This window comes from Sinocyclocheilus anshuiensis, unplaced genomic scaffold (genome assembly GCF_001515605.1).
Source record: "Sinocyclocheilus anshuiensis isolate Anshui unplaced genomic scaffold, SAMN03320099.WGS_v1.1 scaffold766, whole genome shotgun sequence".
NCBI lineage: Eukaryota > Metazoa > Chordata > Actinopteri > Cypriniformes > Cyprinidae > Sinocyclocheilus > Sinocyclocheilus anshuiensis.
Genome location: NW_015546060.1, coordinates 531497 through 544568, shown reverse-complemented (window position 1 = coordinate 544568; position 13072 = coordinate 531497). Strand labels below are relative to the sequence as shown.

Sequence of the window (13072 nt, the reverse complement as noted above, 5' to 3'; positions counted from 1 at the left end):
AATCTAGTTCAACATCTGAGGCAACGCCACAAAGAGCTCTATGACCAATGCATGGCAAAAACAATTCCCTGGACACAGGATTTTTTTTTCTTCTGCCATACATGTCTATTCTAGAGACATTTTGTTACACCTTTACTTAGTGATTATTTTGCCTTATGTCTGTTCTAGAGACATGTTACAGCTTTTTGATAAAGCTGTAATTGGTTTTCTTTTGGAAATATGTTTCAAATTCACACTGAATGCATTAATGACTGTAAAGCATGTCTGTGAGTGTCGAAATCGCAAAATTGATCAAGATAGTTTTTCTTCCCATATCGCACAGCCCTAAAAGAAACGCAGTATTGTGGCATTTTCAATTACAAAAAAAAGAAAAAAAGGGTCATTCTGCTGATATGCACGTTTACGCCATGTTTCCTTACCTGAAATGTGGGTTCTTATGTAGCCATTCACGATTTATAGGCCTTCGATCCTGGTTTTGAATTAAGTCTCTCTTGTTTGTTTAAATAAATGGCAGTTGTCAAGGATGTCAATACTGGAATCATATGTACGCCGAGATAAAACCTGTGTGACTGGTTATCATACCAATCGAAGCACGACTTTCCTAACTGTTGGCACTGTATTGTCCAGAACATGAAAACTGGAACTGTTACTCGACTTGTTTTTCCCCCCGCCGGTCCAAGACCTCCCAAGTTTCCAGGGAAGTTGTATTGTTGAACTTTGGCGATGGCTTAAACATTTTTACTGGCTTGAGTCATCCGGACCTAAGAAATGCACAGGGAGACGTTCCTTTATAGGATTTCTGTTTTAAAGTGCGGCTGTATTCGTTTACATTGTGTTAACATGGTTAACGGCATGATTAGATCTTGAACTTGAACATATAAAAGTTTGTATCTCCTCTTTTTAGAAAAGGAAAAGGCTGTTCTGTTTAAGGTTTCTACACTTTTATTTATTTCAATATAGGGTTATTGAAAACCAAGTTAAAATGTATCACATTTTGGTACCTATCACAGATTACAGCATGCTGCTTTTCAGCACAAAATTGTAAAAACTTATTTGTCAAAGTTGTAAATAAAACGGATTATTAATTACAAAGTAAAAATTGTTTCACCGTCAATTTTCAGTGTAGAAAAAGTGTCCAAAATATTGACAACATAAGAACAGTAAGGATTTATATATAATAAATTATTATACATAGTTCTTTTCTTAATATTTTGGTCCATTAAATGATGATACCAGTGTTGTCTAATAATCTTAATCTTAATAATATATTTTATTTTCAAAATTGTATAGCATTTTTCAAAACACATTTTCAAAGCAGCTTAACAGAAAATACTTGTTTTAATGTTACAATTAATAAGTATTCTGTTATCAGCCAGAGCAGAGTGTGTTAAAGAATCGTATTATAGCTGTATATTACTTTCATATGGACATGTTATGTGGTTAGTTAACACTGTGTATTCCATTAAGCAAACAACAAATGTGTTAGGCAGCAGTTACAACTTGTGAATGAATCAACATACAAAACTATTATCCTTATAAAGTTGGCATCATCCGGAGTCTTCGCAAATGTTGTTGTTGTCGTCGTCTAAAACCTTCCAAAGGCTGGATCCAAACTGGAGCCAAATACGGAAAAGCTCCAGATAGATCTTGATATCCTTGGTGCTCTCAAAAATCCAGAGGCTGATATGAAACTGGAGTCAAAATATGATCTAACCCTGTTCCAATGTTGTTGTTTTGTCATCCTCAGGCACGGGTGAGAGCGGCAAGAGTACGTTCATCAAACAGATGCGGATCATTCACGGGACAGGCTACACTGATGAGGACAAGCGCGGCTTCACCAAACTGGTCTACCAGAACATCTTCACCTCCATGCAGTCCATGATCCGTGCCACCGAGCACCTCAAGATCCCGTTCAAATACGAAGACAACAAGGTGACTGCTGCACGCTGAACAATCCCTGGCTGTCACTGCACTGTAATCATCTCTTTGATGCCCAGAGTGCACGTCGAGATGCAAATCAAAACCAGATAGGCCATAAACGTGGCTGTAAAAAGCACTACAAGCCTCGCTTGTAAATGTTATTGCCGTCACACCATGGTCAGCTGTCTTTCTTCAGTGCAGGGTTACAGTTAATTATTCTCATGTTTTGGTTTTGAAGAATCAGTTAATATTTCCTAAAGAAGATCCTTAAACTTTAACTCGACAACTTGTGCCCTAGTTGGTTCTAAACCCCGCTGGAAGTCATTAGTATTACACAGCCATTAAGACATAAAATGGGCTGTTTACTGTGTAATGTGTCTTTATCCATAGAACAACGCTCTGCTGATGCGAGAGGTCGACGTGGAGAAGGTTTGCTCCTTCGACCAGCCCTATGTCAGTGCAATAAAGATGCTCTGGGCGGATCCAGGCATCCAGGAAGCCTACGACCGCAGGCGAGAGTACCAGCTCTCTGACTCCACTAAATAGTAAGTGTGTGTGCTGTCATTAGCCATTAGCTCCTTTTAACTTTATTGCTTTTAATTGAGTTGTCGAATGCTACAATATTATTATATATTTATTTATGTATTTATTTTTTAATTTTTTTAAATACCGGGCCTTTATTTCCTATTTCTTGATTTGATATTTATCCCTAGACCTTCAATCTTAAAATGTACCAAGGCTCTGCAGAGGAAGTTTGAAATGTTTAAAACCATGATAATATAAATAACAAAGAAATTAAAAAATATAAAAAAAATAATTTTAATATTTATTGTGATAATGACCAGGGGGCCACTAAATAGTAAGTGTGTGTGCTGTCATTAGCCATTAGCTCCTTTTAACTTTATTGCTTTTAATTGAGTTGTCGAATGCTACATCTCTTCTCAGTTAGAAGCATATTTGTGACAAGTCATAGATGTAAAAATGCAGTATTATGGCCTGTTCACACCAAGAACATAATAACTATATTAGCCTCCACACCAATGGACAATTACATTCTGTTTATTATAAGCGTGCTGCAGTTTTGTCGTCTGCTGCATTAAATGTGAAAGCTCCTTGAAAGTTTTCCTTTGTGTTTTTATAGCTGTGGTGTGGACTTCCATATTCTCATATGGTTATAGTTTGTCATAGTTATTGTCCTTGGTGTGAATGCGCGTTTGCAATACAGTAAAATCACCTTTTTGTGAAAAATGGCATAATTTAGCTTATCATTACACCCACACGGAATCTATGCTCTTACCAAAACTTCCTCAGAATTTAAGTTTTATTTCTTTGTCTTGTTCCAAACTTGTGTACTTTTTAATTTTTTTCAAAAATAAAAGGAGAATTTTTAAAGAATGTTTACGCTGCTTTGTTTGAATACAATAAAAGCTTATAGTGGGCTACTTTTATGGCATATTTTTGCTCATGTGACTTTGTGAAAAGAAAAAAATGGTAATGTATGTTTTCCTGAGCATCATAGACAAATATATTGTCTTGTGAAATCAGTACCGCCACTCCGTATACACAGAGTGCATGTGATCAAGAATGCGAAAGTGAAAGTAAAAAGCGAGCGCGCATTCAAAAACGATTTCAATAGCCTGCATATTGATAATGGCTCCCTGATGGCTTCAGATGATGTACAATATAATTACCCAACTATATACTGTGATTGCGAGGCAACACAAAAGCATAGAAACTATTTTTTCTTCCCATCACATATTTTTTCCATCACCATGTCCCTTTAGGGGCTCTGTAGAATGCAGTATTTGGCTTCGGGCACACCCCTAGACCCCACTTTATTGGTATTTAGATAATATAGGCTTCAAATTTAGCCTTTATTCAGTGCATGAAGTATTGAATGAAAAGTTTTCTGTTGCTACAAGAAAACGTCTGAAATGTCTGTATTTGTCAAATATTGCATCTAATACACTTCATATGTAATAAAGTACGCAAACACCACACGAGCATTACTTTGGGAACCAGAAAGCGTGTGACTTAAAGTCTTCAACTGCAAGTGGCAAACCTCACCGTTCGGTGAATTCCAGCCGCAGCCAAAGTCAAACACACCTATTGTAACATTTTAATCCCTGTTTCGGAAAAAGCAAACAAAGTGCAGGTCTGAAAATCCCCTTAAATCTCATTTGCACTCATGTCAAAATGCGTTGTGCCAGGTTTGACTCAATGTTGACGCACTGTGGCTTGTAACCGAACAAGTCCCGACAAGTTTCAATGGGAAAAAGAGCAGTGTAAAAATTCTCTAAACTTTCTTTTGTGTTCCACGAAAAAATCGGGTCTAAAACAATGAGGATGAGTCAAAATGTTTGTTTTTAGGTTTGAATATTTACATATTTATACTTTTAATGTACCTTTTTTTTTTTAAACCATATTTATATCCGTTCTACAGTTTTTCCAAAACTGCCTGGAAAATATGAAATGTTCGCAAATTTTTTTTCGCGAGTTTCCGTGTGCGAGTTTCCGTGTGGGTCTACTTATATAGTTGTGTATATAAACACATGTACATGCCTCTGTTTCTCACCGGTTCATCCCACAGTTACCTTAGCGATTTAGAGCGTATATCGACTCTGGGATACGTGCCCAGCCAGCAGGATGTGCTGAGGGTCCGAGTGCCCACTACTGGCATCATAGAGTATCCCTTTGACCTGGAGAATATAATCTTCAGGTATCGCCAATCCCACGGCACACCCTCACTGCCGCTGCTGTCTCCTGACCTTTAACCTGCTGCTGCAACTGCACTTCTGCCTTCCCTGATCGCATTCTCACACCCACCCGGGGCTCAACCTTTGCTATTGTTGTTTATTTGCAACTTTTAAAGAGTGTTGTTTTGGGGGAACTCTCTGCAGAGATCATCAGTGGAGTAAGCAGAAGGTTGTGGGGTTGCATCCCAGGATGCTGAGTGGCATTCCCTCACTGCTTTTCCAAAGCTCTCAGGCTCTTAAAGGGATCTGCTGCCATGCTTGATTCTTTCTTCTTCCTTTCTCTCCATCTCTCCTTGTCTCTAGCTATCTAAGTGATTTGGACCGTATCGCAGACCCGTCGTATCTGCCGACTCAGCAAGACGTGCTTAGGGTTCGCATCCCTACCACAGGGATTATTGAATATCCCTTCGACTTGCAAAGCATCATTTTCAGGTAGATCATAATGTCGGAGAGGACTCCTCCACCAGTTTTAATGTCTTCATGTTTGTAACATTTTGCGAATCAGTGCGTTGATCTGGTCCACTTCGGCCAGTTGAACGAACAAGGTTCGATAAGTTTATCAACTTTTCTGTGACATTACTGGCTGTTAATGTCCTTCTTAGTCATTAACCTCTTTGCATCATCATTAACTTCATTAACATTCATCCATTTTTTGTCTTTATCGTTATTTATGCGTACGAAATTCAAGGGATTGAAGGATGATTGGAGACATAAGGGTTCATCCATGTTCTAACCAGAACCAAGTTCTTGGGAGTGATAGCAACACAGTTTTTATGCATTAGAACGTTATTGCTTTGTGTTTTGGTTTGCATTTTGCTTTTGGTTTTGTTTTGAATTTAAAATATATTAATTTAAATACATTAAGCAGTATTAAGCAATCAAATTTTAAAAAGCAGAAGGTGATATGAAGTCTAATTTTTTTAAATTCTCTTTTTAATTTTGATGCATTTTTTGTTTGTCTTTTCACTTGATTTGCATTTTCTTTTTTGCCTTTTTTTTATTTTGTCTTTTCATTTGATTTGCGCTTTTCTTTTTTGCCTTTTTTTCCCTTTTAATTTTTGTTTTTTTAAAGTATGTTTATTTAAATATATTAAGCAGTTTTTTGCAGGACAAAACTCTCTCTAAATAATGTCTTAGTTTTTATTTTAAATGCTCTTTTTTGTTTTGTTTTGCTTTTTTGTTTCACTTGATATTTTTTGAATGCTAGCAGTGTTTTCTTTGGTGAAAGTATCTGCAAATTTGCCAAACCTTCTTTAATAAAGATTTCAATCATGGTTATTATTTGCATAATGAGAAATTGCAATGGCCTTAGTAGGATTTGTAATGCCATTAAAAAAAAAAAATAGTCCATACTACAAAAACTGTATAAAACCAGTCAGAGTTCTTTAAAAGTACTCAGCACCAGACACCGTTTTACCTTTTAAACATTGCAACTCAAGGCCTTAAAGTAGAATCCATTGCACACAAGAACATTACCACACAGGAAGGAATTTGAGCTCAGGCCCTTGAAGGGGGAACGGTTACAAACCACGGCTCGGCAGGTGATGCGGCAATGAGAAGCCCTCCACAACCCCCCAGTTTAGAGCCGAGATGAGAGAGAAAGCCTCTGAAGAGAGGTGATCACAAAAGCCCGCAAATCGATTGGAAGCCAGCGTGTCCAACCCCTCCTACGCACGCTGGCACCAGAAATAACTTCGCTTACAATAAGGTTCCCTCTTGATCCGCACTTGACATGCACAAATAACATTTTTGCAAATGTTTATTGCATTTAAAACAAACAAACACTTTCAAACTACTCTGGAAGGTGGCTGGGTCACATTCCAGGTAAATGTCAAGGTAGATCTGGTAAGTTACCTTCAAGGCCACATTTGATTTCAGGTGACTGCTACTACTGAATGCGGATAACCTGTAGGCGATGTTACGAAATACAGGTGTTTTGGTTAAGTAACCTACATGGTTACACACTAAACTCCTCAACCCCAGCCATTTAAACATTCTGTAACAAGGTTGAGTTGTCTTCCTCTCCGGCTCCTTGTCCTCCAGAGTAAGAGAGCTTATCCTCGTAAGTAGGTCAGCTGTACCTCCTGCAGGAATGGAGGCTGGCTGAAGAGGCTTTATTTTAGGTTGTAGCTCCTGAAGGAGTCCATTTATCAAAGCTTTATGCCTGGCCACTGAGCTAGCGAGACTGTGTTGCCTACATAAAATAAAACCCTTCTCTTATGTTTTCCCTCACCGAGCACGAGTGCAGGTGTGATAGGGGAAAGAAAAATAGCACAGCTGAGAATTCCTCCGATTATTCCCTTCTGTTTTAGCTGGAATCTCCAGTGAGTTTGTCTTCGTACATTTCCATTAATTTTAGGAGCAGTGAGCGTTACCTGACTGCTGACTATGCTGAGCATATTCTTTTAATGCACTTTCATTTTCTGTCTGTTTGCATTAAGAGTGAAACAAAAAACAGTTTGGTCATTCACCTGCTTTAATGCAACATATAACGCATGTGACTATACTATTTGGCTCACTTTCATGTAAAATACAGTTACATGTGGGTGTTTCTTAAACTGTAGGCAGGGTAAATATAATTAAAACTAAAAATATGAAGAAAGTGTCTTTACTTGATGATAAAAAAAATTTTAAAAAATCATATTTCACCTAGTTGCCAAGTTAACATTTCTCATTTTCCTTTAACTTGATGTAAAACTATAAAACTATAGATGTTAAAAAAAATTAAGAAAAATGACACGCTACAAAATTACCAAAACATTTGCTAAATTAAAATTCATAAAACAAGTTTATCAAATAAGCCAGGCTTATTTCAGTTAGTGACTTATTGTCACTTGATTTGGTTTCATAAAGCAAATTTACCATGGCTCAAGCTCAGTCACTCTGGCAACTTCTGCTGGGAAACTAACCTGGTCCGGAGCAGGCTAGCTGTCAGGCTAAGCGGAGTTCCTCTAACACTGACCAATAGGAATGCATTGATATTACCGCTGACTCTCTCACATACAATTATTTGACTTTTATCAGTCCAAAAATAAAAGTATACAGAAAATGCAACTTAAATAAATAAAATACAACCAACGGTATTTAATGTATTTTGCCCGAGATTTAAAGCATTAAAAGTTAAAATCACTAAATTAAAAATGAAAATAAATAATAGAAAACAAACTATATTTTAACTGAAAAGAGGATTACTTGAGCTAGTAATTAGGGCTGTATTAGCTAGCTTACATTTGATTTACAGTTACTGCACTTAATACACTTATGTGGGTTTAAAATTATGAATGTCACATTTAATGTCCAACAACAAATATTTGAGCAAAATGTATATTTAACTCGAAATTATTGCGTTCCGTCTGTTTAGCGCACATGCGCGCAGCAGCGATCGTTCACTAGCATAAGCCTCGCCCACTCTTGACAGCAAAATGGATATATTTGCATGACTTTCTAACGTTTACAAATGAAGAATATAACTGTGACGTGTCAGTTATGCACTGAGGAAAACACAACGTCTCAAATGCATTAAACAGCACAAATATATTCGCCGTTTGCCATGGTGGATCGATTTGATCCATGATCGACATTAAGGGCTGCTTAAGAATAAGCATGCACATCAAATTAGCTTCACTCATTGAACCTGAATCAAAATAGTGAGATTGTGTGAATTTAAATAGTCATTTATGGAACCGCTTTAGCCCCAATTGATTTGTTAGGTTATTTCAAGTCAGATTTTAGGGTCTTTTATGAAACAGCCCCCAGTTTATTAAGAAATGTGGCATTATTTACGCCACACCAAACAGTTTTTCTCCAAATAAAGTTTGTTGTTGTTTTAAAAAACAAAAACAAAAAAAAAAAGAGTACTTGTTTTCCAAGTGCTAAAAGTTTTACTTGTTTGAGATGAAACATGATGTATGCTTGAGGCTTGACGTATGGCAAAAGCCGAAAAATCACATTAAATATCAGTTAATACTTTTGTCATTTTTTGTCATCAAGCTCCAATTGTCGAATGATGCAGAAGTGTGAAAATATTATGTAATTGCATGTACTTGGTAGTATTCATAAAATGCTAGCTATGAAATTCACTTTAGTTAGACCAAGGAGTCGGCCATTTAATTAAAAATTGTGGTGGGAATGAGTATGACTTGCAGAACAAATTATTTATGTTAAATATATATTTGCCATTAGATAATTTTACTTATCAAACTAGCTTGAAAAAGTATTTAAAAAGTGACTTTTCTACAAATCTATAAGGCCAGCAGAGCCCCTCGATGAAGAAACTTTTTGTTCAATGAGGTTTTCCAAATGAAAAAAAAAATAAATAAATAACTACATCACTGTCGTCATATTAATTTTTGTTCATGATACACCAAGGCCCAGGAATGTAGTAAGTCGCTTTGGATAAAAGCGTCTGCTAAATGACTAAATGTAAATGTTTAGTTCATCTTCAATTTTGCTTTGTTGTGAAGAAGCATGTATTAAAACATTTGTTTTGTTTGTTTTGGTCGGCCCCGATGCACCTTAGGATTACGTATCTGTTTTTCCGTCTGTCCCAGGGCTTTACTAATACAGTGGCAAAGTCTGTGAACACGCTTTTTCCTCGCTCTTTCACCCCGTCCGTCCTGTACATCTGAAACTCTACAGTTCTCTTTTTGTTTGTGGTGCATTTATAAATGTTTGTGTGTTAGTTTTGCTTCCTTTGTGAAATTCACTGCTTCCAATGTCGCCATAATTTTACCAGAACTGAAGATGACCGGCTCCATACTTGACAGTAGATCTGTTCTCCCGACCTCAAACTCTCCAGCGGCATGATGAAATCATAATTACGTGCTTATTGTAATGTTTCGATACTTCTGAAATTCTTTGAATTAAATTGGGAAGGTTTAGCCTCTGCTGTCATGTTTTGAGCTGGTCTTGTTCAGTTCACCTTAGAAACGCACAAGTCGGAGTTTTATTATCCAAACAGTTGATACCTGGAAACCACACAGTCACGACTTAATTTGTGCATGTTTGTGAGAATGAATTCCAGATGTAATGCAATTAACCTCATGATTTTCCTGCCAAAATGTTAATATAATGATAACAGACGTGTGATTTTTGAGATGCATCTAATTTGGTATGACAAGTGGTTTCCATCCTTAAGGACCCATTTATTTTTGGTGGCATAATTGCAGGGCCTCTAGATTTAATTTGATTAAAAAATACAAAAATAAAAAACTGCAAACTTCTTTCTGAATTGGCCTTTCTCAAAAGCCAAATGTTGGCATAACATGGTTTTAAGAATGATAAGCACCAGTGGCATAGCCTTTTTCATTGTCATCATAATCATCAAACCATTCTTTTTATGTGTACTCCTATTTTGCCACCTTTGTCTCAGGATGGTGGATGTGGGAGGGCAAAGATCAGAGCGCAGGAAGTGGATCCACTGCTTTGAGAACGTCACGTCTATCATGTTCCTGGTTGCCTTGAGCGAATATGACCAGGTCCTTGTGGAATCTGATAATGAGGTGATTTTTTAAATCGTGTTTTGTATTTATTTATTATAATTAATATTAGTATTTTTTTTTTTTTTTAGTTATTGCATAGTTTTTATAATGTATAAAAAACATTAAAATTAATATAATGTACATTTACAGATTTTTAATGTTTAATTATATTTATACATTTTATTAGTATTATTAGTAGTACAATTAGTCATTTTATATATTTTATAATGTATATATCAAAATAAGAATTCATTAATGTATATTTGTTTTATATATGAATGATTTAATATTGATATAATGTTAGTTGTTTTTATAATGTATAAATATTCAAATTAATAATGAACACTTATAAATTTTATTATTTTCAATTGTTACATTTATTATTTATATTTATACTTTTTAAAATATAGTTATTATAATCAATATTAGTAATATAGTTTTTTTAGTTATTACATAATTTTTATAATGTATAAAGAAACATTCAAATTAATATACCGGTAATGTGCAATGACAAACTATTTTAATGTTTAATTATATTTATACATTTTAATTTATTAGTATTAATATTACTAGTATTAGTTATTTTATATATATGTATATATCAAAGGAATTCATTAATGTATATAATTTGTTTTATATAATTTTGAATTATTCATATTTAATATTATTATGTGTTATTTTAGTTGTTTTTATAATGTAGAAATATATTAAAATTAGTAATGTGCATTTATAAATTATTATTTTTAATTGTTACATTATTACCGGTATATATTTATACATTTTAATGTTTTTTTTGTATTTTATAGATTTTTGTAATGTATTCATATATTTTAAATGTATTTATTAATTATTAGTATTAGGTATTTTTATTTTATAATGTGTAAAAATTTGACATTCATTCATTTAAATATTTAATTTCTAATTAGTATTTACTTACAGAATTTTTATTTTATAAATTGTGTATTATAGAGTAATATAATATGAGTATAATAGAGTATATTTGGAAATACATTCCTCAGTCATTGAGGTTCATCAGCTAGATTTGCATTAGCCGCAGTTAATGATGCAAAAGTCGAAGCTGGGCCGCTCCTTTCATTGTTGTATTTTTGTTTCTGAATTCTGCAGAATCGCATGGAGGAAAGCAAAGCGCTGTTTCGCACAATCATCACCTACCCCTGGTTCCAGAACTCTTCAGTCATTCTGTTCCTGAACAAGAAGGATCTTCTGGAGGAGAAGATCATGTACTCTCACCTGGTGGACTATTTCCCTGAATTTGATGGTAACAGCCTTTTCACAATGAAGCCTACACTGACACCATGTGGTAGACTTGTGAACTGCAACCACTTCCATAGCCCGTTTTGTCTTCAAAATCAATGCTTATCTCATTTACTGACTCACAGGTCCGCAGAGGGACGCCCAGGCGGGCCGCGAGTTCATCCTGAAGATGTTTGTGGACCTGAACCCAGACAGTGACAAGATCATCTACTCGCACTTCACCTGCGCCACAGACACCGAAAACATCCGCTTCGTCTTCGCGGCAGTCAAGGACACCATCCTGCAGCACAACCTCAAAGAGTACAACTTAGTGTGAGAGAGAGACCAAACGAGAGCGAGACACCTGCAGCCCACACATGGCCAAAAGCACTACACACCTCACACGCAGAAACACATGCACGTGAACCGTTCGGACACACCTTCACACCCATTAGGCACTGGATCTTCTCATAGTCCTTTTCTTTGCCTGTTTTTTCCTCTCTTCCTGAGTGTCGACCCCTCCAGCTGATAGCTTTATCGTCCAATCTTCCTCAAACACGAAGGCTGGGCTGTTAAACCGGTGCCTAATGACGAAGAGCATTCGTTTGCTCTGTAGATGGGCTGTAGGTGGGCTCTACCTGATTGAAACTGAGGTACGAATTTAATGGAAACACTCTGTGGAGACGCAACACGTCCGAAACGAAGAGTGGGCGACATTCTTGAAGGACTTCACCTTGCATCACTGAATTTAACGAGGTGTTAGTTGTGCAATCACATGCTATAACATTAGAGGTGGAGGTGATTTGATTTAATATTATTTTAGGAGTGAAGTATAGAGATTTCCCCATCACTACTGGAGTACTTGGAAAGAGATGGTGCACCATGTGACTTTTTTCGTAATATGTGACCGATAAAATGAGTAATGAAAGCCACCAGTTTTTTTTTGTTTTTTTTCAAACGTTCAGTTCCCAAAATTGTTTCTAAAAACACCCAGTTCACTTCTGTATCCACTAAAATTATCATTCAGGCGGCGAACTGTTTCCTCCAGTCTGATGTTTGCCAGTATTGGGTTTTTAATCAGTATAATTAAAGAGATACAACTAGTATTCAAAGATAATTACCGAAAGATTGTGCTTTGTTTACATGCTTCGTTACATCAGTTTTGAATCTTTGACCGAAGGAATCAAATAAACGCCTTTCCTATGAGATATGAATATCCAGTGATGTAAATGTTCGTAAACTCACTTGGAACTCAGCGCAAAAATGCTATATGGTGAAATCGATTTAGTTTTTTTATTTATGTAATTTATGGACCAGATATGTAATTAGTCGGACTCACTTTTCCATCGGAACTGAGTCTCTACTGCTGTAAAAAAAAAAATCCATTGGCAAGTGATCTTTTCTTTTTGGTATTTTGTAAATCGATTGTCGCCGTGCTGTTCTTTTTTTTTTTTTTGCCGAATATTTTAAATGCTTGAAAATGGGAAGTTGAATTTTCATTTCATCAACGTCGCTTTATGCAAATAGGAAATTGAGAATTTTATCAGTGGTTGAATTCTTAACTGGTCTCTGCTTGCGTTGTTTTTTGAGAGTTCGCTCTCGGTTTCGTAGTACCATATCTTAGTTCTCGCTTGATTTAGCTTTTTGGATTCCATAGCCCTG

At 35.8% G+C, this 13072-nt stretch overlaps 1 protein-coding gene across 2 annotated transcripts in view; it reads left to right on the top strand.

The window, feature by feature from the left end:
- Positions 1-13072, top strand: part of LOC107699416 (guanine nucleotide-binding protein subunit alpha-11-like) — a 33346-nt gene extending 20274 nt beyond the window's left edge. Inside the window, exons 2-7 of one of the 2 annotated variants that reach the window (XM_016500663.1) lie at positions 1748-1932; positions 2311-2465; positions 4980-5108; positions 10048-10177; positions 11282-11435; positions 11557-13072. In XM_016500663.1, coding sequence (XP_016356149.1) covers positions 1748-1932; positions 2311-2465; positions 4980-5108; positions 10048-10177; positions 11282-11435; positions 11557-11747 — 944 coding nt within the window. In that variant the 3' untranslated portion in view covers positions 11748-13072. Of the gene's footprint in view, positions 1-1747; positions 1933-2310; positions 2466-4510; positions 4640-4979; positions 5109-10047; positions 10178-11281; positions 11436-11556 lie in introns of both variants that reach the window. The other variant, XM_016500664.1, reaches the window with a different exon arrangement.